Raw genomic sequence first — 26,106 nt, 5'->3', positions numbered from 1 at the left:
CATAGTCACCACCATCACGCCTAATAATTCGCACAAGACCACTTAATATACACCAGAAACTGGTTTCTATTACGATGGCCCCCGAGTCTTCGGTACAACTTTGACCAGCGATAAGACCTCGACAACGGAGATTTTCAGGAGAGCTATGAAACATAAACGGCGTTGTGACAACACACTTGAAACACCATCAGTAACAAGATCGGACTCTATTCATGGGACCTTGGCCTGTCCATCGGTGGTGATACAACTTGATTATACGTCGACTTAGTATTCAGCCGAGGTCAAGAATGAAGTTCTTCACGCGATTCATTCAGTGTGTTATTGCTGGAAATAATGAAGTAGTAAACAATGTGGGCATTATTTGGGTGTCTAGTGTGTATGTGTGAAATCGATACATTCAGGGCCGTCGCCGTCTAAACATAACCTCTGCCTTACGGTTGGGAGAGCAATTCATCAGAAACCATTCATCTGGGGGACGCTCGCCTTCTTTTTCCAATTTAATATCATAGTTTAGCACAAGATAAGCCATCATGGCCTTCATCACACTAGAAGCAAAGAAGCGGCCGGGGCTGACAAAACCAGTGAGTGAGAACTTAAAACCATAGATCGGGCAATTTTAGCGTACCAAGCATGATGTCCATATCCAAAAGGAATATAGCTTGCACTTGTGGAAGCTAGCAGGCTTTGTGGGTCTTCTCCATTGTCCTCGCGCCGCTGTGAAAACCGGAAAGGTTGAAACTCAGATGCGCTTTCGAAGTATTCCTCGTCGAGATGCATGGGTAATGAAGCGACAACGACGTGAGTTCCGCTGGGTATCACAGTACCATCCGAGAATACGAATTGCCGCATTGCTTTGCGCATCATAGGGACTACCAGAAATCAGCTTAATATCACCAAAAATGAATAACAACCTACAGAGAGTGGTGCTATTGAATCGTTGGGATTCCTTGAGAAAGCTGTCCATCTTGACGAGTCTCGTCATCGCAGTCTTCGACCATCCGTCTTGATTAATAACAGCTGAAGCTTCCTCTCGAAGAGGTGTGCAATACTGAGGGTATGTAGCAAGGTTTAATAGAGCGTGGGTGAGGCTCTTTGTGAGACAAGAGTCAGTGATCGATTTGTTCTGAAGCATAACGTCATACCTGAGCTGATGTATGTAATGCAGCGAAATTGAGGACCAAAATCCGCAAACATATACTCCGAAGATTCCTGTGTTCATCGTCGGATACGTCAATGAGCCAACTAATCATGTCATTCTTATAGAGAAACATAGTCAAGTGGCGAATCATGTCATAGGAAGATAACATACAGGTTGAGCATCCCCGCCTTGTTCTAGAGTCTGTAGTCGTTCTCGCACGATAGGTTCAAGAAGTGCCATGCATGCCCTAATACTACTGGGCGTGTTCGTCAATAATCGACCAATGATCCTAAAAGTCAAAGTTGGGTCTTCGCACCATCAATTCAGCAACACTGCTTACGGATGTGCAAATTTTGGGAAAAAATTCACGAGAGTTGCACGCAATACCACTTGTAAAGCGAATTGCTGTTGCAGGGCTTCAAATTCAGGGGATCGGCCTGTAAGCGGGCTGAGCGGATGCACCCTTGATCTAAGCGAACCACTTACATAGCGGAAGCCCAACAAAGAGGCGATTGCTTACGCGACACATAGCCTTCATGATTTCCGGGTATATGCGAACCTTAGCCCAACCTGCGCAAAAATAACGTAAAAATAACCTCACGGAGAAGGTGACGAAACTTGCCATTTTGGGCTGATGGTATGATGGTGCTGAATGTGTCAATGATCTCGTTGTAAACATCAGGAAAGAGTGCTTGAAGGTTTCGGGAGAGATGGTTGCGAGTGACTTGGATGTGATAGGGATATTCTTGCGCGTCGATGCCAAATGTATACTTGACTTGAAGAAGCTGTGAAATCGTGTATTAAATCTCAATGTTACGGAACAAGAAAGAAACTTCCAACATACATCTCGCATAGCATGATCAAACGAAAGCTCGTCTTCCGGCACTTTCCTCAACTCCTCTATTAGCCGCGGCCCAGTCAGGACTACGACCCATTTGTCAAACAATGGCACTCTGAACATCCCGCCTTTGTGCTTCATCGACGTTCAAAACATCATTACCTAATAATAGCATTGTCACCAACCTTCTCATAACCTTCTTGCACCATGGCTGGAGCATCCCTTATGAAGCGGACGGCGCCAAGCCATGAGGAGACTGCTCCTGATGGACCGATCGCAGGAATAACACTAAGCTAGATTCGACGTTAGTCAGTCTACTGCGACTGGACAAAAGTGCTCGCCTCAGAAAACCTGCAACGATCGTAAATGAGGACGAGGAGAAGGGGTACTATAAGAGCCAAGCCATAGACAAATAGACCAGCACTGTCCATGGAATGAGCGTCGGAGGCAAAAAGAGGTGGAGGGCATTTCGGACACCACTCCCATGCGGACCAAGGGTATTTATGTTGGGCGCACTGCAGATTAGTGTAATGGAAATTAGAGTTAAGCACAATCGAGCCTCTTACCGGGTGGCTGGCTTAGATTAGATACATAGAACCCGAGCAGTGGCGCGGAGTATTGAAACATATAATTTTTCGTTCTCAAGGAGAAGTTTTCAGGCTAGTGATCCCTATCCTCGACGCGCATGAGAAGCTATGAGACGAGCCAACCTCGTCAATCGGAATTTCGTCATGTCAACGAAGCCATGATCCATGGCCCGCATCAGTAATAAATTTTAATTTTTAGTAACAAAGGACAGCCAGGGACAACCCTTGCAACTTTTGTGAACTTATCCTGAGCTTCTGACGTTGCAAAAGGTCATAGAGCCAGCACATCTCCGCTCAGACTGCTAAAGTTACTATGTAGGGCGTCTCACCTCCGCCAGAAATGAACGGAATCGAACGGAACTTTCCCGCGTGTCCAATCGAGTATGCAGGTCGATCAGCAGCATTGCCATTGTTTTGGCTAAAGATGCAACGTTGAAGCACCTCAAGGCCGCCATCATTGGTTATTGCTGTCGTAATTAGAGCGGAAGTTAGTGGGCTGGGTGTGCAACTGCGGAAGGGGTAACTTACTAATCGTGGAATTAACCAAGCGCAACATGTCCATGAAACAGAATGGAGGTCAAAGTAAGATGAAGGGGATTTGTGTTAAATGATGATCTATATGTGCGATCTAAGAACAAGCGATCGATGCCCATCTGGGCCACAGTATCCCAGCTATTGTCTATTCAATGCGTTTGGTGAACAAGTACTGCATTGTTAGTCAAATAACTATCTAGCGAACAGAAGCGATCATCGGATGGTCAAGGTGGCATCCCCATTCAATCAGGGGCCATAGATACCACTTTTTTATTGGATAGCCTCGGAACGATATCCGTTTGCCAGCCTGACCCTGCGTCACCGGGAAACCAACTTTAACAGCTTTCAGCACCGCAACCTCGCAACACGCCATGGACTGGAAGAAAAGTGCATCAATTCCACAGTCGTGCTAAAAACACATACAGAAAAATCAAGAACATCTAGGAATACTGTTGTGGGTTATCAGTTAATGCGATTGGTGTACCAAGGTCCATAGCCAAGGCACCTCGATAAGTGGTCGGATCGTCCTCTATGAGGTAAATCAAATCAACCAGATAGAAGACAGCTCAAACAAGAACACCAACCCATCTCCATATCAGAACCTGTCAAAGTCCAGAAAAAGGGTTACAACATGAATCAGATATCATGTTTCCGTTTACTCAGCCTTCGCCGATGAACTACTTCCTTGACCTTCCCAGTATCGGTTGCTGACAAGGACAGATGTTTTGTCAGTGGAGGGTTTGAGTGAGCATGCGCTCCGGGCACATGCGTTGGCAAAGGTATATTTCCAGGGAAGACGGACGCTTTCTTCCGGAGTAGGTTTCGGCCTTGGTGATACATTGCTGCCGATTCGTGACTGTGGCCTTTGGTTAGTGGGAAGGGGTCAGGCTCGGGGTGGAGATCGTAGGGGTCAGTTCGGGGATATATATCTAGGGGTTGTTGGGGTAGTGCTTGCGCGGACTGAAGCAGAGCTGGCATGACAAGGCGTTTTGGAAGGTGATGATTGCGCGGTGGCTGTAAGCTATTTTGAGTGCGAGATATAGATTGCGTAGGTGTGGTGGTGCGCGTGAGCGAGCTGTCCAATGAGTGAGTTCTATGATGACGAGGAGGAAGGTTCGCCGGGTCGATCGCTTGACCATCAGGTGGTTCAACAATGAGCGGTGATGAAAAAGGCGTTGCCTGATTTGCATCTCCGCGAGCTTGTGACCGAGTTTCAAGATATCGTTCATTATGACCCGGCGGTAAACCGGGGGCAGAATGTATTTGATAGAGGGGATAAGGCGCGAGCTCATCATGAGCTGGCCGTTGTGGCATGTGAGGTATATCGTCACCAAAGCGATGGATCCGAGAAGCAGACTTGCTGGCGGGTGCACGTGACGATAAATGAGAAGGCGGCGCTTCGGGCGGATGGTGGTAAAGAGGAGAGTGGTCTCTGGCGTGACCGGGTTCTAACTGGTTTGAGTTTAGATTACGAAGATCTGGGTTCGGAATTACGATGTTGGCCTGAGTGGTATGCATAGGCGGCGATGTAATACCAGATGGAATAATTTGCCCAGGAACGAAAGTTAGAGACGGTCGACTGACTCCTGGACCAATTGGAGGCAATCTGGGGAGCTGCAGCAAAACATGTAAAGATAAAAGTGTCATGGTTCTCAGCTACCAAACATACTTTCTGGGTCCGCACCTGACGAGGGGCATTCTTTGCAAAGAGAATGTAAACAAAAATTGGAAAAGCTTGCATGTCTAACTTACCTCACGCTTAGATTTAGTATGGAAATCGCCTCGCAGGACATCAATGTCATTATACATGTGAGCTGGCCCGAGTTGCGCAAGATTGCTACCAATAGCATCGTAAGGACCGGCATGTTGCCATCCTGCTCCAAAATGATCTGTCTCATCCATTTCGTCGATTCGATCAAGGGCGCGGGAGATTGTGAAGCGTCGGATGAAATTCTTCATACGATGTTTTCCCGTAGGCCTGTTGCTACCATCTGCATGAACTGGAGTCGAGTCAAAGCGCATTGGGGCAGGTTTCACCACTTTTTCTCGCTGCTCTGGAGCTGTGGCAATACGTGTTGGGGTAGGACGATTAGAAGTAGGGGGACACATGGCTGGCGAAGACCCTGGGTCATGACCTGACGAAGACGAAGTAGGACATGAAGACGAAAGCTGCAAAGGCACAACAATACGAGGTATCGTGGGATCATTCAGCGAGTGGGAATGAGATGTAGCAGATGGTGCAGTAGGCGACGTGAAAGCAGAGAGACCGGTGTGGGAGTCAGAATCTAAAGATACAGAAGGAGAGGCAGTCGGCGACATGTGAGCTTCTTCCGAACCGGGTGAGTGTGCAACAAGGTCCGGATCCCTTACAGGACAGAGCACCTCCTGATGAGGGGAGGCGTCACCGGGAGTGGTCTGGGAGGGATTGTTGACAAGAGATTTAGACGGGAGTTCCTTGTAGAATGTAGGACTAATGAGTGGAAAATGCGGATGAACACGAGGATCGGAGGAGAATGCAGGGTCATTTAAGATGGTCATTGACAAAGGTCTTGAAAACCTGGGAGGGCTGTCACGGTGATAAAATGAAGACGGAGATTGATCGAAGTCAGGAGTGAGAGATGCTGGAGATACAATGGCATATGGATTAGGATTGGCATGGTGCTGATAAGCAGCAGAAGTAGGAGACTGAAAGAAACCTGGAACACGCTCATCGCGGACTACGTTTGACGTATCCCGAAAATGATGGTTGGTTTGGTGTTTATGACGACCTGCACCCCAGTTAAAAGGCATAGATAGACAGATGCAGTGCAAGCCTTAAAGAAGAGCTAACCAGACAAAGAATCGTTGTCAGTATTAACGAATGTTATCAACAGAAGAAAGACTTAAAACGGGACATGCAGAGCTTGTGCTGCCCACATGTCACCACATGAGGTGACTGTCCATCAATGATCAATAAAATTAGACTGCACTTCTCTGTTTGGCCTGGCTTTGTGGCAACTTTGTGGTAAACCATTAAGACGGGGTTAACGTTCAACACAACCTGGTTTCTGCTTGAACTCAACTGAATGGCAGACGTCGTATCTCTTCGAACAGAAATTAAAGCTTGGGAACGTGATTTCAAGTCAAAGTTCTCCAGAGATCCTTCTGTTCAGGATATTAAAGATCAACCTGCTATAGGTGCGTCTAATCGGTACTTTCACGTCGCGCTTACACTCAATATCTTTGCAGCTGACAAGTACAAGTTATATAAGAAACTATCCAAAGCAGTAGCAGCAGCTGCCTGCCTCTCTCAGACCCCCACCACTCCACCGAAATCTACTGCTCACCCAAGTCGCTCCCGTATTATTTCTAAGCCGCGCGAAGTCGAAGTCGTAGCTCCTCTTCCAGGCTTCAATCCGTTCTCACCAGTGAAAAATAAAGGCAAGCAGAGGTATTCCCCCCCTGCATCCTCATTTTCAACTCGAAAGGCACCTTTACCAAATCCTTTCGCGACTCCGTCCAAGAATATACCAAACCGTTCCTCCCGGCGCGAATCCCCAGATAATTTTCCAGAAGGACAGCCAGATTTGTCAATTGGTACACCTCTCAACTCCCAATTACCTCCTGCGCGAAACACGGCAGTCTCGCGCGCACGAAAGAGACTTCGCGGTGAACCCGTCTCGCCCTCGCCCAATAAGCAGAAACGTCAACGTATCGGTTCTCATTCGGCTTTACCCTTCCGACTATCACATTTTTCTAGCGATGATGAAAGTGATAGGGTAATGGGTGGCCCGGATGTCAACAACTCTTTTGTGGATGATTCTCCCGTAAAACTACCGGCAGGCGGCAAGTCATTTAGGCTCCTCTTCGAAGACACACTACCAACTGCAAGTGTACCTAAGAGGCCTGCAAACATTTCCAAGTCACATTCACGAGGCTCGGACGATGCTGTAATCTCACACGGTGTCGATTCGAATGATGCCACGAGTCTCGAAGCATCTCCGGCCAATGCCCATAAAGATTCTAGACGCTCGAAAAGCCGCCAAGATAATCAGAAATCAAAGGCAGATACAAAACCTACTTTGATGTCAAAATTCACCAAGAAAGATCAGTTTCCCAGTGCTGAAGGCCGGGTAAACCAGTCGAGATCGCGTACAATTACTGCAGAGAAACGAACGCATATCAAGTCCCAGGAACCGAAGTTGTCACTCAAGCGTGTTTTGGAGGTCGTGTCAGTGAATAATGGACTGACATCAACTTCTTCTCCACAGTTCCCCTTACTTCCGCCATCTCCCACTTCTGAAGCGGCCTCTTCAAATCGACGTGTTGCAGCAAACGGACAAGGAAAAGCCGGAACGAGCCGAAAAAAGGCCAGGGTTGCAGATGAGGAGGATGAGGAGGAAGACGAAGACGGTTTAGACGAGCTTGCTGTTAAAGTCATCAATCGGACCCAGACAGCACAGCAAGTGTTGGAAAATGCGGAAGAGCTTGACTGGGATCCAATATTACATGGCGGTGCCCGTGACCGCGATCAATATGCCACGGCTGGCGACACGAGCTGTGACGAAAAGGGAACGTTTCATGTTGATTTACCTGAAGAGCTTCGCCTCATGTTGGCCATTTCACCATCAAGAACCCGCAACAGCAAGGAGGAGCGTGTCTTCCGCGGTTTACTTTACGGTGATCGTGTTGGCCATTATGACGCGTCGAGAGGTGGGGATATATGGGATATCGGTGAAGCGGAAGATGTCACCCGAGATAGTACCGAGGGGGAAGATGATTGGGAAGGCGAGCCTATACCATGGGAAGTCGGAGAGTTGTAGGATTTACTAGCCGTATGTGGTCGTGTTTTATTATTTCAGTGCTTTCACAGGACGTTTTCAGTGCTTCATATCGAGACGCTTCGTGCAATTATACTTGCTATCACTTGCAGGATCAAGTACAGAATGAGGAACACATGTAAAACACGTGTCTGATGCTGGCGTCTGACCCAGAGCGTGTGGTGCCCGCCGCCCCAAGCCACGCACTGCACAAAGCGAGGCAGCAGTGTACTAACGTATAATCACTCCGCGATAGCGGAAAGGTGGGACTTGACACGCCTCAGTATAGACACTAACCATTCGCTTCTATTGCGTAAGGGCAAACCCTTGACGCGTGTTTCACCTCCGTGTTCGAAAGGGGAGCATGGCTCGGCTCCTGAAGTCATCGCGCACGTTTAATTTGTTATTTGAACCAGCCCTCATCCTGCTGGTGACTCCTCACATAGTCCGGACGTTACGGCGTGTGAGCGCAGTAAGTGGTTTAAAACCAGGTGTTTAAGCCAGGCATCCATGTCTTCCACCTCCTTGTTTTCCGACGCTTTAGCTTCTGTATCTCTTCGCCTTCGCCGCTCCCGCGATCCTGATAGTCAAAGCAAACACAACAATCGAACTTCCTACCGCCCTTATTCTGTCCATCAGCAGACAATGTTTCCCACTATCCTCCGGGACCCTGATGCAGCCAAAAAGCTGTTTGAGACTATCATCGACTCTCCTAATGGCCGCCGCTCCATGTCACGCCTTGCGCGGACCTGTAGAGCTATGTGCGAGCCCGCTTTGAATGTACTATGGAGGGAACTGGACTCCTTACTTCCAATTATTTCGCTGTTTCCCAACACCCTGATGAAGAGAGCCCGCCGCCCTGGGCTCGGTTTGGTGAGTTTTCCTTGACAGAAAGCCTCCCGATTACTTAACTAGATACCTCTCGTAGGCCAAGGCACCCAATGCCGAGGACTGGAGCCGAGTTCTCGCTTATGGTGAACGTGTGCGCCGCATTGCGTACATCGAGTCCTCCCCCAGCGTTTCTCCATCTATCTTCGCAATCATCGCGGAGAACCGACCCGTGCAATACATCCTTCCTCACTTGCAGCAGCTCATCTGGCGTGTGGATACTGCCGCTGGTTTGCAACGCTGCACCATTTTCCTGAACCCAGAGCTTCAAAGTCTGGTTTTGGAGGTCAGCACGAGGATCCCACAGCTTGCTACTTTCCTTGCGGAGGTATGCAGTACCACTCAACTGTCATCCTTTTCCTTCACCTCGCCCACGAGCCTTCCCGACACATTCACTGATATTTTGAGGTCCCACAACACATTGGAAAAGTTGGTTCTAGTTGCACCTGGCGCGCTTTCATCGAGCGTCGGGCAATGGGCTGCATCTTTGCCTATGTTGCGTGTCCTCGAACTTGATCTTACTGGCCGGTCTGTCATCGCAGTTGAAGGCTTCTTTGACGACATTGTCGCTTCGGGAGCTTCCACTCCCAGTGATGCGTCGTCAGACAGTGGTGTCTTCTCTGCGGATGAGATAGACTTCACGGAAATTCGCAAGTCATCCTTGCGCTTGACCGGTGACCTGCGCTCGGGTGGCGTATTTACAGATCTCCGTCAGCTATCGTTGACTGGAGAGGTTGCAAACATCGCGGTGTTCCTAAAGCATCTGACGAGCAATCTTACGCACCTGGAGCTCGTTATCGAGGACCCCCCGGATATGGCCGACTGGCAGGACCTCTCTGGTCTGATCTGCGAGCGCTTCAGCAAGTCGCTCCTCTCGTTGCGTATTAACGCAACAGGCTCATCCCGTTTCAATGAGCTTGTGAGATCAACATCTCGAGGCGGAGACCCACCTTCCCGTCACCTTCCCCTTCAGCACTTCACCTCGCTTCCATCTCTGCTCCGTCTAGAAATAGACCTGCCAGAATCAGTCCTCTTCCATAATTCAGATTTGCAGGCTGTGGCCCAGGCATGTCCCAACATCGAGACCCTCCGGCTCTGCCCTATGGCACGCTTCCCCGCCTCGTCTGGGCCCAGCCTTACGTTAGAAGGTGTTGCGGTTCTGACTCAGGGCTGCAAGCGACTACAGACGCTTGCACTCGTGCTAGATGCCCACACGGAGTCCGAGGAGACATTTAACTCCCTCGATGTATCCTCGCGGTCACTTCTCCGCCTACACGTGGGTCACTCCGTCGTCAACGACCCTCTTCAGACAACCATTCTTCTCAGTCACCTTGCGCCCTATTTGGAGACAATAAAGTGGTTCCATGAGAAGAACCGTCCCGGATATGTCGAGGCAAACGCATCAGGCTGGCAGAAGGTTTCGGACTGGCTGCCACACATGCAAGGCATGCGCTTGATGGAGAGGGCTAGGGTTGTGCATCTTTCCACGCAGAAGCCTGAGACCCGGGAACAGAGTATTGACGCCACTGTGACTCGCATCACTGCAGACAAGTCCCTGCAGGCCAAGCCTCGTTTGGTTCAGCGCCATGTCCAGGTGTCGCCCAAACTGATTGATAGATCAACTGAGGCTAAGCCAGAGTTGGTCTCAATGTCCATTGATGCCACACCGTCAATCATGGATACAGGCGTCGATGCTACTCCGGCGATCTTACATCAGTCCGTCTCCGTTCGGCCTAACATGGTCTCCACCGAAGTCGATGCATCGGTTCACACGGAAACCAAAGCTATCAGCGCCATCCAAGCGCTACCCTTTGAAGAATCCAGCTCAGCTAAATATGCCGACCCCGTCTATGCTTTCCCTTCCGTCATCCCTGCAGTCCTTGCTGGACTGCTTACCTTCGCATGTCGTATTCTCACATCTTACCCTCTCACGATCCCTATGCATATGCTCGACAAATCTCTCTCCATACTCCATGCTCAACCAAAAGAAGGGGACGATTCGTCTTCAGAAAAACATGAACTCAGGCCTTCTCCTGCACATTCGGTTTCATCATCGACATCGGAGCTCCTGGATCATGATATTCCTCCTGTTTGTCTATGAATTCCTTATCGCGACAGGACGCTTTACTCATTTGGTACACGGTGCTGGCGCTTATCATTAGGGTTACTATCACGCATATTATTCTAACGCAGACTGGAATGGCATGAAATTCACGAATGCTGTGGGTGCTCAACAAGACATTAAGGAAATGGTCGGGGAGGCGAGTATCGCTCCCGTTCAGGGGTCATCCCAGAAATGGAAAGTCAGTGCAGAAAAGCAAATAATGCCAAACATTTTTGCGACGCGTCACTGCACGCCAAAACATGACAAGCCATATTCTAAGTCTCACTACTCAATTGCAATGGCCGAGGTTAGAAAACAGGAGAAAGACTTCACAAAGGAAGTTGACGAGCTCCTTCAAGAGACTTCCGCTCTCGTCAAGGTGTGTGCAGAGTTGTATATGTGTCTTACTGTTCGAACTGACGGGGTACCTTGACTTAGTCAGAGTCTGTTCAGCTGTCAGATGCCTTGGAGAGATTGCTTGCGCTGGAGAAGCAAACACGAAATGCACGTCTTGTTACTTTGACGACTTCTTCATACTGAACTTGCTATGAATAGGCCAATGATCTGCCATCCACGACGCGGCTAGCTAAAGCAGCACTTGAACTCTGCTACGAATCCCGAGACTACACACAACTCAACAGCACCATCAGCTTACTGAGCAAGAAGCACGGCCAACTCAAAGTCGTTGTTCAGGCCATAGTCGAACAGGCAATATCGTGGCTGCCTGGGATCCGACAAGAACAAGGTGTTGAGAAGTGGTTAGAGTTAGTTGAAACCCTGCGATCTGTGACTGAGGGAAAGGCTAGTTCATCATGTCATGGACTATCAACAATGCTCATGATATATCTCGCAGATTTTTCTCGAGACGCCCCGTGCGCGCGTGACTCTCGCTCTCTCCCATTACCATGAAACTCTTTCCAAGGCTCCAAACGCCCTGGCAGCTACAATCAAAGAAACACTACAAACAGCTTCGGATCTCCTTAGCGACCTGCAAGTGGAAACTTACTCGTCAATGGAGCGGAGAGAGAAAACGGAGTTTATTCTAGAGCAGATGAGGCTATTGATTGCTGTCGCTCGATTGAAAGATGCGGAAGCTCCCGCGAAACAGGGGAAGAACGCACTTGGAAGTGGTGAGCCAGAATGGGTCAAGGCCAAAGTTGGGGGCCGCAAAGTCAACGAATCGTTCCTCAAGGAGAAAGCAAATGAGGTTTGTCCGTTCATGGACCTGACGGGCGAGACGCTCATGACTGACTGGATCTAGGATCTCAAACTCAAATATTATGATCTAATGATCCAACAAGCTCTTCGTCAAAGTGCTTATCTGGAAGTAGCGAAGCATTATGAGAAGGTTTGGGATACGCCGTCGATAAAGGAGGACGAGAGCAAAAGCCGTGCCGTGCGTACTTCTTATTCCCATCAGGCCTATAATGACTGACAGGTTACGGTCTTCAGGCCCTCGAACACATCGTTTATTACGTGGTACTTGCGCCTCATGACAACGAACAATCAGACATGCTGCACCATCTATTCGCTAACCCCGCACTCGAGAAGCTTGAACTCCATTAGTGAGACTATTGTCCTTTGTTAACGTCAATACTGACTTTTGGATAGTAACCTTGTCAAGTCATTCGTGACCCGTGAGTTGATGAGGTGGCCCGGAATTGAATCCTTGTATGGACCTTTCTTACGAACAACGCCGGTGTTCTCGGTTTCCAAGCAATGGGAGGACCTCCATACCCGTGTCGTCGAACATGTTAGTTTAATTCATATGTCTAAGTGAGTGCATTACTGATTCATGATTTTATCCAGAACGTACGCGTGGTCGCACAGTATTACACTCGAATCACCCTCTCCCGTCTCACGGTTCTTCTCGACCTTACACCACAACAAACGGAAGAAACGCTTGCTCGGCTAGTTGTTTCACATACCATCTGGGCACGCGTAGACCGACCAGCAGGTATCGTCAACTTCAGGAATAAGCGCAGCGCAGAGGACGTGATGAATGATTGGAGTTCGGACATGCAAAAGTTACTTGGACTTGTAGAGAAGACTTGGATAGGGATGAACGCGGCACAGGCCGCTCAATCTCGCATCAAGGCATAGTTATGTATTATTACTGGCGGCTTATGCTCTTGATATAATACTTTAAAACATTAACAAGTCGGTGGCCGAGAATTGCAAGGTAATGACGTCTATGGTGAAGCCAGTATTTTAGCAAACGCTAGGCTCGCGGCGGCATGATCCTGCTCTATGGACTGCACAGGCTTCCCAGCTTCTGAAGCAACTGCCAGTTCATCTACTGGAAGGTAGGTAGGACGGACACCTTGCTTCCAATTCCTGGTATATTGTTGTCCTCTGTCGAAGTCTCCCATCCCATTGTTCACATCCAAGATGGCCTTCCACCTCTTGCGAGCGAGAAGAGCACCCCTGTCAAGCTCAACCTTGCGGTCTGCCGATTGGTAGACTGCATTTTCCTTCTCGAACGTCCGGTCAATTTCGGATGGGAAGACAGTGCCATAAGCTTCAGCCTCCATTCGAGCAAAGGTGTTGGCAAATTCGTGCCCAGCTCGTAGTGATCTGAACTCTGCAACAGCGCGCGTGTATGCAATGCTAAGAGCCATTTTGTGGTGGTTGTGCAGGTTAACAGCAAAGTGGACAGCGCTGACAAAACGGGAGTTGCCATGTTATTCGATGGTTGAATGAAAGAGGGTGTACTTACTCCTCCGGAGAAGGATTGAGTCCTCTTTGAGCCAGCCGTGTCCAACTAGTTCCTCGTACTGGATGCTCATCCTCTACTTCGCGACCTTCTACAATGCTGACAGGCCTGAATGCCTCAAAAGGATGGTCGCGAAAAAATTGCCGACGAACTTTGTCCTCCAAGTAGAATATAGGTAACGGTTCGGTCTTTGGTTTTCGCATTTTCCTACTGGATTGTAACCGACAGTCTTCGCGGACTGGGGGAGCTCTTGGAGGGAGAGGAAGGGGAGGATGTTCGAGAACCGCTTGAAACCACACAGGCTCATTTTTGATGTAATTCGCGCGCATGAGCCGCGCGGCCTGCTTGTGCACCTGTGAAGCAATTCGGCGCACCATTTTGACGACGGCAGCGACAGTACAACAAGAACAAATTAAAGAAATGACCGTCCGCGTCAAGTTTGTTTGGATCACAAGCCTTTGCCAAACAACTGTCACAGAACGGCAGCTTTCGTCAACATTGATACATTGATCATTTGGCGTTACTGACTCTCTGCAAACTCTACACCGCAAATGGACGAAGAGGAGGCTGAACTTCGTAGTCCCTTTCCCTCACCTCCATCCCACTACAACAATTATACATCGCATAACCTGAAGTTACTTACTCTGCTCAAGGAACGAGTCGGGGATCAAAATGCTGATCTCGGGATAGTGAACCAGCACGAACTACTCTCAGATCAAACCGATGTACCCACATGGTCGCTGGCCCAGCTCGAGAAACCACGAGTAGACTGGGTCCTTGAGGAAGGCCATTATAGCGTCTTCGGCGATACGTGGTTTGTATGCATGCTGCTTTGCGTTCAGACATAGCGTTTGATTTTTTCCCAACCAGGTGAAAGAGACCATCCCATCTCTAGCCGAACTTGGTGGACATCAGCTTTACCCTCCTGACCCAAGTGTAGGTGAGACAGTCCTAGAGTCTCCTCGATATGTCCGTTGTCCTGAAGTTCTTCCCTGAGATCGGCGGCCTGCGCTTCTTGCTGTCCTGAGGTCCATCCTGGTCACATACTCCAATTTGACAAACGCAATTCTTGCACCACCACCACCACCTTCATCCTTGGCACAACCAGAATGGCAACGCCAGCTGGAGTGGATAACGATACTTGCCCAGAATCTGATGGCAGCTGCAAATGATCTACGGCCCGTCCAGGTCTTTATTCTTACACTCTGACTCGTACGGTTGGCTGATGTTTGGATAGGCTAGAGGAAATCTTGAACTCATGATGCAACGACAGCTGGAGCTGAGGCGTGAGGAAACAAAGAACATTCACTCGTGCGTGCCCCATACTATGATATAAATGTTATTGAACACGATAAGCTAGGCAATGTGATATTCTCGAAGCTCGGCTGTTGGAGCTACGTTCTTCAGCTCAGGAAATGGCGGGTTCAGACCAGAGGCAGGCTGCGAAACCTAGCAGTTCTCAGGTAACTTTATCTCGTGCACGTCGACGCAAAACTGACTTCATGTAGGTACAGACATCCACGGCTAACGTGTCCCTTGAAGACATGTTGCGTTGGGCAGAAGAGGTCCCATAAGATTCTCAGGTTCTCTTCTGGAGTGGTCGTGACACCTGCTCATGTTGGATGTCGTGTTCAATAATCTGCTGTGTGTATGGCTCACTGAATCGCACACAGGATTTGTAAACTTGCTGACGTACGCTAGAGAAGCGAATGTGTCGGGCGGTGGTCATATCGTCCATTACTTTGTCCCTTGTTCACCATTACAAGTTGTGATACAGGTCGTATACAATTCCACTTCTGCGCTACATCCCCTAGACCATGTAGTGAGCCCTCGTCATACCAGGGCAGCGGAAGACTTCATCCACTTCATTCGAACCTTTCAAGTCCGCGGTGGCAGTTCTATTTGCTATGTTGCAGCTCATTTTTTGCAAAGTCTGTCTGGTTATTCATAACTTATATTTGACGTATGCGTATATTATGCTGAACACCTACCAGTTGAATGCTCCCAATACACTGTGTCATCGCAAGGGGTACAAACGGTCGACCATTTTTAGTACAGCACTTGGAACAGCCACGACCCAAGACTGGTCTACATTGTATTACAACATCGACCCTTTCCAAATATTATGCTTCCTTCAGTGGCGACTCTAATGCCGCACCACGTCGATTTCATCCTGGATTGTGGAGTGGGGAAAAGGCGTTATCTCTTCTGGTGCCTTGAACTTATCTGTGAAGTTTAGGAGATAAGTTTACAAGGCGTCTGGCGCAAGTAAAACTTTATTGCCTCGCTCACCAGCATCAGCTCCTTTCTGTCACAATATCATTTATTTTGCGAGATGACACATACCGATGCGTGCGTGCCTGGTTTCGTATCATCTCGGCGGAGACTCTTAGTGCTGCCGTGGTCCTGCCCTGGACTATGGTTCGAACCGGACTTTGGTCCGGTTCCCCTGTGGTTCGGTCCACGGTCCAGGTGTCAGCCAGAACCGGACCATAGATTGGCCTCGAGGTGTACCTCGCTGATATGTCGAGAATTGAATCTACCCATTGATGTATGTGGCAAGGCAGAGAATTTCACAATGGCGTAGCGTCTGCCAGAATCAAGGTAACGATCACACTATCTCTGTATACGGAGACTAACTCTACCCTTCAATTCGTCTGTATGAAGTTGCACTGGTATACAAGTGTCAAGAATATTGCCAAAGCTTCTTCTAGATGTTTACCCAATGACACAGGTTTTCTGAAACAACATGGCAAACGAAATCATGATTGATATTAATATTTCCTGTGAACGATGTTGGCGAAATTCCTTGCAATATCGTGTAGTGGGTCTGATCATGAGGGAGGCGTCTGAGCGACGACCCCCAAATGGGTGGCGAAAGCTCGTCCACTTGCGTTCACAGCTTATTCAAAAGAATCTATGAACACAATCAATAGTCTTTTCTTCACATCTGTATCATGTCCACTAGGCGAAGAATCGGCGTCAGCATCGCAACGACGGAGGCTGCAAGACGCCAACTCATGCAGCCAGTCGTTTGCTGGGAGAAAGTATGGACCGTTCCAGAAAATGCTGCTCCAAATTCTTCTGTGAAGATCTACAAGTGGGTGAAGACGGACAAAAAACAAGTAAGTAGTCTGAGCAATTGATAGAGTGACTTCGAAATCCTAGTCAATCTTGAAGCAATTTAGTGACGATGAAGGAGAAGTGGACGAACCACTGGCGCCCCTTCCTGACGAACCTGAAATAGTAGAAGGAGACGAAGAGATGGACCAAGACGAGCCAGTTGCCTCTGTAGCTCGCGATGCGTTAGCGCCTGTGGTGGACACGGAGACAAACTCAGTTAATCAGGAAATTCCGTCAGAACCTCAAACCAAACCATCCTCGCCGACACCTCCTACACTTTCGCTCCAAGCTGCTGAACCTATATTGGTCGCAGAGGAAGTTGCAGACATGTTGGACGAATCGCTCAAAGCTCTCGATGGCAACGTGGATATCGAAATCGGTCCACACGAGAACGTCAATCCTGAAGACGTCGGAGACCTGGATATGACGGTGCTCGGACCTGATGGAACTGCGTTTGAAAGCGTCCATGATCTCAGTCAAATGGAAAACGGCGACGCATTATTGGGCGGGCCTCTCATGGATCACACAGTTGATCCATTCGCCGTAAACCTGGATAATGATGAATCTGTTGAGGGAGCAGCTCCATGACCCTCACTCTGATCGTACCAGGTATAACTCCATGCAGTGATATATCATCTACCTGTAGACTGACTCATTATATAGTTCACTGCTTCATTAGTTGTTGCTGCTCGTGTACAGACTACTGCTGCAACAATAGGAGACGTAGTCTGTTGTTCTCCACGCCGAAGACCCTAGAACCGTACCTCCACTCCCAATATTGACGTAGTATCCGGTCCTGTACTGTTGCTCATACAAGAGCAGTCGAGGTTTATATTCTTCTCATTCTTGAGAGGTTGTGCTATGGACGTCGGTGTTCGAAACGGTCGAGTGTGTTACAGCTCTTTGCATAATTATGCGACATGGTATGCAGATGCGGCTAGTCAGCCAGATTTTGAATGGAAAGCCAAAGACCATTTGCCTCACCAAGCAACAGGCTCGTTCGTACTTGCTGTACAGGGGCCCCGGGGGCCTGGTGACATGTCTGTTCGGAATAGCAGAATTATTTGAGACTCAAGATGCAGTCACCAGACATATGGGGCACCTGCAAGGGCTTTGTACAATTCCCAGGTAATAGAGGAAATATCCAGAGCAAGGTCATAAGTTCGAGCAAACACCTACCCAGTGTGCAGATGGCTAGTCAGCCAGTTATATATCGTTTATCAGCAGTGACAGGGGTCACTTGTAGCGGTTCTCTGATTCTGATAGCGCAACGATTTGTTCGCTCACTCTCGATTCAATTTTATATCTACAACTCCAGAACTATGAATAACCATGCCGATGCTAACGAAGGAGTGGGAAACCAAAATGAAAACGTAAACCAAAATCACCAGGTGTGTCAAGAATCTTCTAACATCTACTCACCTACATTAATATTCTACAGATCCCTCAACACCTTCTCCAACAAGCACCAAGGCCTCGGGATGTGACATTCACAATGACCAGAGGGCAGCTGGTGAGTAACGCACACACATTTGCGAGTCATAACCCTGACGTTGTCGAAGGAGTTGATGTACATTACCTGGGCCGCCGCGCGAATGCGCGTACGCCAACAACTTTATGAACCCAACTTACCACTTCCTCCCTATCCGCTGCCTCCAGTCTGGCAAGACGAGGTGCACGCGATGATGGTGTTATGGATTGCAAGGGAACGCCGGATGTTTGAAATGGAAATGCAGGAACTCGAGCGTCTCTTGGGACTCAGAGGTGCGCGCGAGGGCTTCTAGGTAAGCCATTTAGAAATTGCCAAATTCTGAATGGACTTATCAGTATTATCAGACCGTACGGATGAAGAGGGACGAAGACACTGAGAGACAGAGCCGAGAATGAGACTAAGCAGCTGCATGCACTGTATACATACAATGTACTTGCACCGAATATCCCACACGCAAATTCTGTTCCACAGCGTAGCGTTGATAGCTTCGAGCTGATTTTGCCTGAAGGATGTCAGCCGAAACACGGCCTTCGAGATCGAAGCTCCCTCGGCATAAAAAGGGGTCGACATGTTCTTACGATGGCCAGTAAGTGCAGAGGGAGTGCATGGTGCATCTGCAGGGTCGAGCGTCGGAGTGGTCGAGGTACCCAGTCGCAATGTCGAGGGGTCATCAAGGTCCTCTCGAAGGTCATCGTTGTCAAGCCAAACAAAAGTCTCTGCCGACACGTCAGCATCAATCAGGTCGTCGACATCGACATCTTCCGGTTCGAGAACACCCCCAAAATCAGTAGGCACAGATGACACAAGAGTATATGGATGGCATTGAAGTCGGCTCGCTGATTGGGGTGAAACAAGCCAGGAGTTCGCAGGTGTCCAACCGCCATATGTCGCCAGGTATTATGATCTCCTTCTTGATGGCGGAATGAGGAAAACCTCTTTCGCCCTCGATGTCTCCACCAACCAACCATTCAAGTCAGTCTAACGAAATCGCAATGCCTGTGGTTCTGATTTGAGGGCGAGAGAGCTCGTCGGCGGATGCGGTGATGGTAGAAAGCCGGTGCGAATCTTGGTCCTCTTTGTCCTGCCTGGATCATACTCAGGAGCAGATGTACGAGGTAACTAGAGCTTTCTAGTTGGTCGACCTCGGTGCCGAGCGACTCTACGCAGAGCATGAGACAAACAAATCACGGTAAGCTTGACCTGCAAGTCGTTTACTAAAGCCTACCGCACGATCTGAAGACATCGAACAGAAGGCCATTCCGCTACTCCTCGAGATCGGCGAGGGCCTCAGTCTTAAGAACGTTCCGCTCCAGTCTTAAGAACGTTCCCACACGGAAGAACTCGGAATGACACGGAAGAACCCGTGTGGGAACGTTCTTAAGACTGGAGTCCTCGCCAATCTCGAGGAGTAGCGGAATGGCCTTCTGTTCGATGTCTTCAGATCGTGCGGTAGGCTTTAGTAAACGACTTGCAGGTCAAGCTTACCGTGATTTGTTTGTCTCATGCTTCGCGCAGAGTCGCTCGGCACCAAGGTCGACCAACTAGAAAGAAGCTCTGAAGACGCTCACTGGCTCGAAGTCGAGGAAAGCAAAGAGGAAGAACTTGCCGAGCTCTGCCCTCGGTCTTCCAAGTTCCACATGAAACCGTTAGGCTGACTTGGATGGTTGGTTAGTAGAGACATCGAGGGCGAAAGAGGTTTTCCTCATTCCGCCATCAAGATCGGAGGAGATCATAATACCTGGCGACATATGGCGGTTGGACACCTGCGAACTCCTGGCTTGTTTCACCCCAATCAGCGAGCCGACTTCAATGCCATCCATATACTCTTGTGTCATCTGTGCCTACTGATTTTGGGGGTGTTCTCGAACCGGAAGATGTCGATGTCGACGACCTGATTGATGCTGACGTGTCGGCAGAGACTTTTGTTTGGCTTGACAACGATGACCTTCGAGAGGACCTTGATGACCCCTCGACATTGCGACTGGGTACCTCGACCACTCCGACGCTCGACCCTGCAGATGCACCATGCACTCCCTCTGCACTTACTGGCCATCGTAAGAACATGTCGACCCCTTTTTATGCCGAGGGAGCTTCGATCTCGAAGGCCGTGTTTCGGCTGACATCCTTCAGGCAAAATCAGCTCGAAGCTATCAACGCTACGCTGTGGAACAGAATTTGCGTGTGGGATATTCGGTGCAAGTACATTGTATGTATACAGTGCATGCAGCTGCTTAGTCTCATTCTCGGCTCTGTCTCTCAGTGTCTTCGTCCCTCTTCATCCGTACGGTCTGATAATACTGATAAGTCCATTCAGAATTTGGCAATTTCTAAATGGCTTATCTAGAAGCCCTCGCGCGCACCTCTGAGTCCCAAGAGACGCTCGAGTTCCTGCATTTCCATTTCAAACATCCGGCGTTCCCTTGCAATCCATAACACCATCATCGCGCGCACCTCGTCTTGCCAGACTGGAGGCAGCGGATAGGGAGGAAATGGTAAGTTGGGTTCATAAAGTTGTTGGCGTATGCGCATTCGCGCGGCGGCCCAGGTAATGTACATCAACTCCTTCGACAACGTCAGGGTTATGACTCGCAAACGAGTGCGCGTTACTCACCAGCTGCCCTCTGGCCATTGTGAATGTCACATCCCGAGGCCTTGGTGCTTGTTGGAGAAGGTGTTGAGGGATCTGTAGAATATTAATATAGGTGAGTAGATGTTGGAAGATTCTCGACACGCCTGGTGATTTTGGTTTCCGACTCCTTCGTTAGCATCGGCATGGTTATTCATAGTTCTGGAGTTGTAGATATAGAATTGAATCGAGAGTGAGCGAACAAATCGTTGCGCTGTCAGAATCAGAGAACCGCTACCAGTGACCCCAGTCACTGCTGCAGCGCTGATAAACGATATATAACTGGCTGACTAGTCGCCATCTACTGGGTAGGTGTTTGCTCGAACTTATGACCTTGCTCTGGATATTTCCTCTATTACCTGGGAACTGTACAAAGCCCTTGCAGGTGCCCCATATGTCTGGTGACTGCATCCTGAGTCTCAAATGATTCTGCTATTCCGAACAGACATGTTACAAGGCCCCCGGGACCTCTGCACAGCAAGTACGAACGAGGTTGCGTGGTGAGGCAAAGTGGTCTTTGGCTTTCCATTCAAAATTGATACATATATCACGGCGCAGCAACACAGCATGACGTGGATGCAATTGGCGGTATCTCGTGCTTGATAGATGTAGACTTTCAAAGAAAAGAAGAGAGATTAAGCACAGATTTGACGCTCGGTAAACCATCAGTCTTGATCATTCAACTTATCCTGCCCTATAAAGCAAGCAATAAGTCCAGAATTCGTCGCGACCATCACCTCTAACGTATGGTCAGCTGTGTTTCACTTGGATCGCAGATAAGTCACCTTTTGATGATGTTGGTGATGTATGGGATGTTTGCTTCTGTGAAATCCACAACTGCATGCTTGTTTCCTCGAAACCCAGACCCCTCAGGGCGGTACGCGGGACTGGTAATCCAGTGCAACCTGCAACAGACGAAGGCGGAGGCCCCAGCGTCCTGAGACAGTCACGGAGTCGTCATCCGCCTGGAGGAATACAAGACGAAGCTGGCAACCGGAGACGTTGTAATGGTGGAATGTCAGCTTAAATTTTGAGCGACATATGGTTCCACGCAATGGGATACACCACTCATTATACGTGTTTGTCAATGGCCTATAGGGATGCTCTGACGTCGACTGCGTCTGCATAAATCTTGCTTGTCATTAACGCTTGTGCATACGCGATATATCAGTTGGTTGCAATGCGTTGCGAAACTCGGTGTTGACAAGTGCAGGTAAAATTTAATAGAACGACAGGGAAAGACACATTAATAAAGGATGGAGACAGAACTTGGGGAGCCAGTGACAGTCGACGAAAAAGTGTGTTTCGTAGAGACATCACGGATGACACCCTATGACGGTCTTCAGGTGTACTATTAGTAGGATGCGTTTCGCTGAGGGAGGCGGTGGCGAGTTACGCAGGACACTGGTCGAGTGAATGTTCGCTGTATTGTTCAAATCTCCCAAAAGGAAGTGTGTGCGAGTCTGACATCCAAGTAACGGATGATGTCGACGCCTTCGACGCCAAAAAGTTCTACAGCTAGGGTGACAGTCAATTGTGTTTGGCTTTTAATAAATTTATTCAAAGTTCCGTTAGCATGACCATTGGGTCATACTAGTACTGTGAATTGAATTAAATGTTGATAAGTCTTGGGGCTCATTAGAATGCCGAACGCTGGCATACGCACTGATCAGGAACACACAGTGTGTCGGTCATTCCTCCGTAACGTCGAACAGGTGTTGATGTCGTCCAGCATGAAGATTTGATTTCAGAGTCCGAGCCTTAGCACATACCATTCCAAGTCAAGCTTCTTATTCTCATCGCATAAAACTTGGCCGCAGTAATTACGTGGTCGTCGAAGGACTCACTCAACAACCATTATTATCGCTCATAGTATATCATGGGATCGGACACCCTACGATCCATCATCCTCGCGAAAAACCCCACCTTGATCTTTGGGGCTAGCGAGTTTCTGCTAGCATTCCTGTCACTGGGCCCCACGCCCACATTTGTACCATTGGTACTACTCCTCACCGTTCTGCGCATTCATGGGTTGCGCATCGCATGCCGAAGTACCCGGGTATTAGAGCTAATGTGCTCTTGGGTAGGTGTGACGGTCGGGGCTTCCTTGGCGCATTACTCTTCCGCAACCAATGCAGTGTCGAATTCGACACAGTCATTTGCTGCGGTCGCAGTCATGTCTACAATTACATACGTATTGGCAATCCTGCCGTTTTATGCAGATATCCGCCTGCATCGAAGGCTCCCAACTTTCTGGGCTCAAGTGACTTTTTTACCTGTTGTATGGGCGACGACGTGGGCCATTGTATCCCACATCTCCCCCGTGGGGAGACTCCTAAATTGGAGTCCAGTTTCTACCTCCCACCCTTTTGGATGGCTACTACCGTATACAGGGCCGATGGGGATCGACTGGGCCGTCGGTGCCTGTGCGGCTCTGTTTTCGGAAGTTGCTGCTGCTTGGTTAATGGGTACCAGCAACGATGAGCAGCTGGTTCAACTGTTTACTTCGTCCACTGAAGCCCCGCAATCCAATAAGCGCTCGCGGAGCCTTCTCGCTTTAGGAACATTCCTTGTTGCACTTGCCCTCCCGTCTCTACATGTCATCACACCCGCTAGAACTGATACGATCTTTGATACTTCGCCACTGGGTGTTGCCTGTGCCCTCCCACCCATTCACAAAGGTCAACATCCAACTCTCGGCGACTTCATCACCGAGACCAAAAAATTAACTTCGCAGGCCAAAGTAGTTCTGTGGCCCGAAAGCGCCGTAGTATTCAATAATCAGGGGGAGAGGGAAGTCGCATTCGAAGAATTGCGCAAGAATATACAGAAATCTGTTATCGGAGTCGCTTTCGAGGAGTCCGTCCCCCAAGATCCGTCAAACCCCGGTGGATCTCGCATGCGACGCAACGGACTTGCCCTTGTCCATGAAGAACAGAAGAAGGGCGAGGAAGTTATCCAGTATTACAAACGTAACCTGGTACCATGTACGTCCTTCTATGTAAACCTGACCTTGCAGAGTGTCTGATAGCCAGATAGTTACAGAATCATTTTCAGCAATTCCATCTACTGAGCCTCCTGCAATATACGACTTCGAGCTCGGCCCTCCAAAATGGGTCACGAAACCCGAATGGTCCTCGCCGCCTAACTATACCCGCCCGGTTCCTATCACATCATCCATATGTCTTGATTTCGCGTTCTCCTCTGCATTCAGTTCGCTTAGCTCCAGGCCGGCTTTGATCCTGGCACCGGCTCGCACGTGGGACTCCACCGTCAGTCTCGCGATGTGGGAGCAGGCAAAGTCGCGTGCAAACGAAATCGGGAGCATGGTGCTATGGTGTGATGGAGGGGCCATGGGAGTCAGTGGCGTTGGAGGTGGGGGCATTTCGGAGATTATGCAACTTGGCTCCGGATCGTGGACTCGCACAATCAGCTTGCAGTTCCCCTTCGACCAAAGAAGGACTGTCTATGCCGTGGTTGGAGACTTTGGTGTGCTCGTTTTGTTGGTGGCGATCATGGGCGGAGGCTCAGTTGCTTGGCATCTGCCGGCACTCTCCGGCAGCCGTTCGGTCCTGCAAGCAGTGCCGCTCTTACGGCGTCTCTTCCCTGGTAGACGGAGGGATCAAGAGAACCTGATTGATGTTGAAGTGCCGGGAGAGAGGCAGAGCCTACTGCGCTAATCTCCCCTGCAGTACTGTGAATGAGAACTCGTTTTTTGTTTGTTTTTTTGTTCTGGTTGCCCTGTGTACTTATAGCTACCGATTCCTAGTCCAAGTTACTCTGCTTAGCACAAACACAATTCTTTATTTCAGCTGGTTGTTTTCCTCAGATCAAACAATGAAAATGATTGATATTTGGTAGCTGAATCAGGAGATGCCCACAGCAGGGACGATCATGATACTATTTTCCCCCGTTCTCGTCCTGATGACTTCTCACATACCTCTCTCGCTAGCATCCGATCATCGTAGCGCACATCACCAAGGTCCCTGCTGGCCTGCGTACATTCAATTTGAATTGGATGTTTGGGGCCTTGCTTCATTCTCCGGCTGGACCTCAGGCTCGCCTTAGAGCCGCACGTTGCGCAGCTGCTGTAAAGACGTGTCTACAAAGCATCTACAGGGGCCATCCAATACGAGAAAGTCGCGCGCTTCTTTTGTAAGAAGGGTTTCTGATATCGTTCCTATAAGCAGATATGATCCGGACGTCTCATTGCGCCCAAGCATGTGTAGGGGCGATGCTGGGTTCGAATATTGCGATTTGTAGAAAACCCTGAGCTTACCACGAGCGAGTATAGCGCACGATCACGAAGCCGCTGCAATCGTCACGCGAGGTCCTGACGACATGAAACTGTCCGCAGTTTCGTAGTACGCAGTGCTATTGTTGTAGATGCTTGGGAGGAGTAGAGGGGCTGGTGAAGAAGGCCTACGTGAAAATAATGTCCGCTCAAGCTGAAATATGAGCTCATCTCCGATGAATATATGCCATGTTGGAGTTGCTCGGACATTGAAGCAGTCGACTTGGGGTTTAGATGGAGATCTCTATGAAGAATATATGATATCAGAAGTTGAAAACACTGCTTTGCTCCGATCGACAAGCCCGAGTGTCACGGTGGTAGAGCTAGATTGATGGAAGCAGTTTTGACAATTGAAACCGGCAAGGTACTGCGTATCTGATCAGAACATATAAGAAGACGGGTACTTTTTGTGTCATGGCGGACTTAGTACCGCTTCGAGTCCAGTATCATCCAATGCATTGGATTATTGAATCATCGTTTCTTGCTTAATACGGATGTCATTCATGATATCACGTACTAAGTAATTTATACCACGATCTACTGCGGTATGGCTGCATGAAACCCGACCGTTTGCCTTGTGATACTGCGAGAAAACGTTATCAGCGTGAGTGCGTTATCAGTATGAAAAACCATCATGGTGCTGATACCCAGTGATAACAATACATGCAAGGTAAGCGGTTGTAATGCTTCTATCATCGTGCGCAGCTCAAGTCCAAAGGTTGTCTAGGAAGAGAACGACTTTGGGGGGCGTGTTTTTCCTGATCAAGAAAGAAAAGGTGTCATCGTGGGCAATGCTTTGATTAATCTGTATGTGAGTGTATCAAACCTATTTTGAGTCGAAATGAGTGCTCTGTAGAAATGGAAATGATGAGTAGCTTGTCAAGAGGCAGTACTGCATTTCTGATGAGTCCATAGCTAGTTAGTTGCTGGCAGTGACTGAACGTACTTAATCTAGTAGACAATGCGA

At 49.0% G+C, this 26,106-nt stretch overlaps 10 protein-coding genes across 10 annotated transcripts; 6 read left to right on the top strand and 4 right to left on the bottom strand.

The window, feature by feature from the left end:
• Positions 1–397: 397 nt before the first annotated feature.
• F5147DRAFT_749678 (cytochrome P450) lies at positions 398–2,586 on the bottom strand (the record flags this gene model as incomplete). Its single annotated transcript, XM_041440143.1, has 11 exons — positions 2,318–2,586; positions 2,162–2,269; positions 1,983–2,111; positions 1,761–1,923; positions 1,625–1,708; positions 1,479–1,575; positions 1,310–1,427; positions 1,143–1,256; positions 916–1,090; positions 626–869; positions 398–569 (listed from the first exon to the last, which is right to left on the bottom strand). Exons 1-11 carry the CDS (start codon positions 2,405–2,407, stop codon positions 398–400), a joined length of 1,494 nt encoding a protein of 497 aa, XP_041300054.1. The 5' UTR covers positions 2,408–2,586.
• Positions 2,587–3,315: 729 nt separating this feature from the next.
• Positions 3,316–6,038, bottom strand: F5147DRAFT_662861 (uncharacterized protein). Its single transcript, XM_041434827.1, has 3 exons — positions 4,850–6,038; positions 4,767–4,796; positions 3,316–4,711 (listed from the first exon to the last, which is right to left on the bottom strand). The coding sequence occupies exons 1-3, from the start codon at positions 5,885–5,887 to the stop codon at positions 3,734–3,736; spliced, it is 2,046 nt and encodes a 681-aa protein (XP_041300053.1). The 5' UTR covers positions 5,888–6,038; the 3' UTR covers positions 3,316–3,733.
• Positions 6,039–6,100: 62 nt separating this feature from the next.
• F5147DRAFT_756634 (uncharacterized protein) lies at positions 6,101–8,032 on the top strand. Its single transcript, XM_041440354.1, has 2 exons — positions 6,101–6,274; positions 6,326–8,032. The coding sequence occupies exons 1-2, from the start codon at positions 6,163–6,165 to the stop codon at positions 7,897–7,899; spliced, it is 1,686 nt and encodes a 561-aa protein (XP_041300052.1). The 5' UTR covers positions 6,101–6,162; the 3' UTR covers positions 7,900–8,032.
• A 507-nt stretch (positions 8,033–8,539) lies between these two features.
• Positions 8,540–10,999, top strand: F5147DRAFT_624170 (uncharacterized protein; the record flags this gene model as incomplete). Its single annotated transcript, XM_041432649.1, has 2 exons — positions 8,540–8,769; positions 8,825–10,999. Coding segments are annotated over 2 exons (2,291 nt in total), but the record flags the coding sequence as incomplete, so codon positions are not given.
• Positions 11,000–11,134: 135 nt separating this feature from the next.
• On the top strand, positions 11,135–13,047 carry F5147DRAFT_662853 (uncharacterized protein). The gene is made up of 8 exons (XM_041434826.1): positions 11,135–11,267; positions 11,327–11,392; positions 11,444–11,689; positions 11,742–12,095; positions 12,150–12,284; positions 12,341–12,453; positions 12,500–12,641; positions 12,698–13,047. Exons 1-8 carry the CDS (start codon positions 11,187–11,189, stop codon positions 12,989–12,991), a joined length of 1,431 nt encoding a protein of 476 aa, XP_041300050.1. The 5' UTR covers positions 11,135–11,186; the 3' UTR covers positions 12,992–13,047.
• F5147DRAFT_662852 (mitochondrial ribosomal protein S25-domain-containing protein) lies at positions 13,048–14,027 on the bottom strand. The gene is made up of 2 exons (XM_041434825.1): positions 13,608–14,027; positions 13,048–13,549 (listed from the first exon to the last, which is right to left on the bottom strand). The coding sequence occupies exons 1-2, from the start codon at positions 13,979–13,981 to the stop codon at positions 13,081–13,083; spliced, it is 843 nt and encodes a 280-aa protein (XP_041300049.1). The 5' UTR covers positions 13,982–14,027; the 3' UTR covers positions 13,048–13,080.
• A 128-nt stretch (positions 14,028–14,155) lies between these two features.
• F5147DRAFT_766574 (MED7 protein-domain-containing protein) lies at positions 14,156–15,178 on the top strand (the record flags this gene model as incomplete). Its single annotated transcript, XM_041440786.1, has 6 exons — positions 14,156–14,422; positions 14,475–14,544; positions 14,602–14,792; positions 14,842–14,915; positions 14,965–15,067; positions 15,113–15,178. 6 exons carry the CDS (start codon positions 14,156–14,158, stop codon positions 15,176–15,178), a joined length of 771 nt encoding a protein of 256 aa, XP_041300048.1.
• Positions 15,179–16,561: 1,383 nt separating this feature from the next.
• F5147DRAFT_563374 (uncharacterized protein) lies at positions 16,562–17,315 on the top strand (the record flags this gene model as incomplete). The annotated part of the gene is made up of 2 exons (XM_041430670.1): positions 16,562–16,729; positions 16,785–17,315. The coding sequence occupies 2 exons, from the start codon at positions 16,562–16,564 to the stop codon at positions 17,313–17,315; spliced, it is 699 nt and encodes a 232-aa protein (XP_041300047.1).
• A 1,047-nt stretch (positions 17,316–18,362) lies between these two features.
• Positions 18,363–19,564, bottom strand: F5147DRAFT_662834 (uncharacterized protein). Its single transcript, XM_041434824.1, has 2 exons — positions 19,072–19,564; positions 18,363–19,051 (listed from the first exon to the last, which is right to left on the bottom strand). The coding sequence occupies exons 1-2, from the start codon at positions 19,185–19,187 to the stop codon at positions 18,508–18,510; spliced, it is 660 nt and encodes a 219-aa protein (XP_041300046.1). The 5' UTR covers positions 19,188–19,564; the 3' UTR covers positions 18,363–18,507.
• Positions 19,565–22,603: 3,039 nt separating this feature from the next.
• Positions 22,604–24,711, top strand: F5147DRAFT_600830 (uncharacterized protein). The gene is made up of 2 exons (XM_041432223.1): positions 22,604–23,832; positions 23,885–24,711. The coding sequence occupies exons 1-2, from the start codon at positions 22,725–22,727 to the stop codon at positions 24,523–24,525; spliced, it is 1,749 nt and encodes a 582-aa protein (XP_041300045.1). The 5' UTR covers positions 22,604–22,724; the 3' UTR covers positions 24,526–24,711.
• Positions 24,712–26,106: the final 1,395 nt, after the last annotated feature.

Source organism: Suillus discolor (genome assembly GCF_016758755.1).
Source record: "Suillus discolor strain FC423 chromosome Unknown F5147scaffold_1, whole genome shotgun sequence".
Taxonomy (NCBI): Eukaryota; Fungi; Basidiomycota; class Agaricomycetes; order Boletales; family Suillaceae; genus Suillus; species Suillus discolor.
The sequence above is the reverse complement of the archived record's forward strand: the minus strand, read 5'-3'. Positions and strand labels throughout refer to the sequence as shown.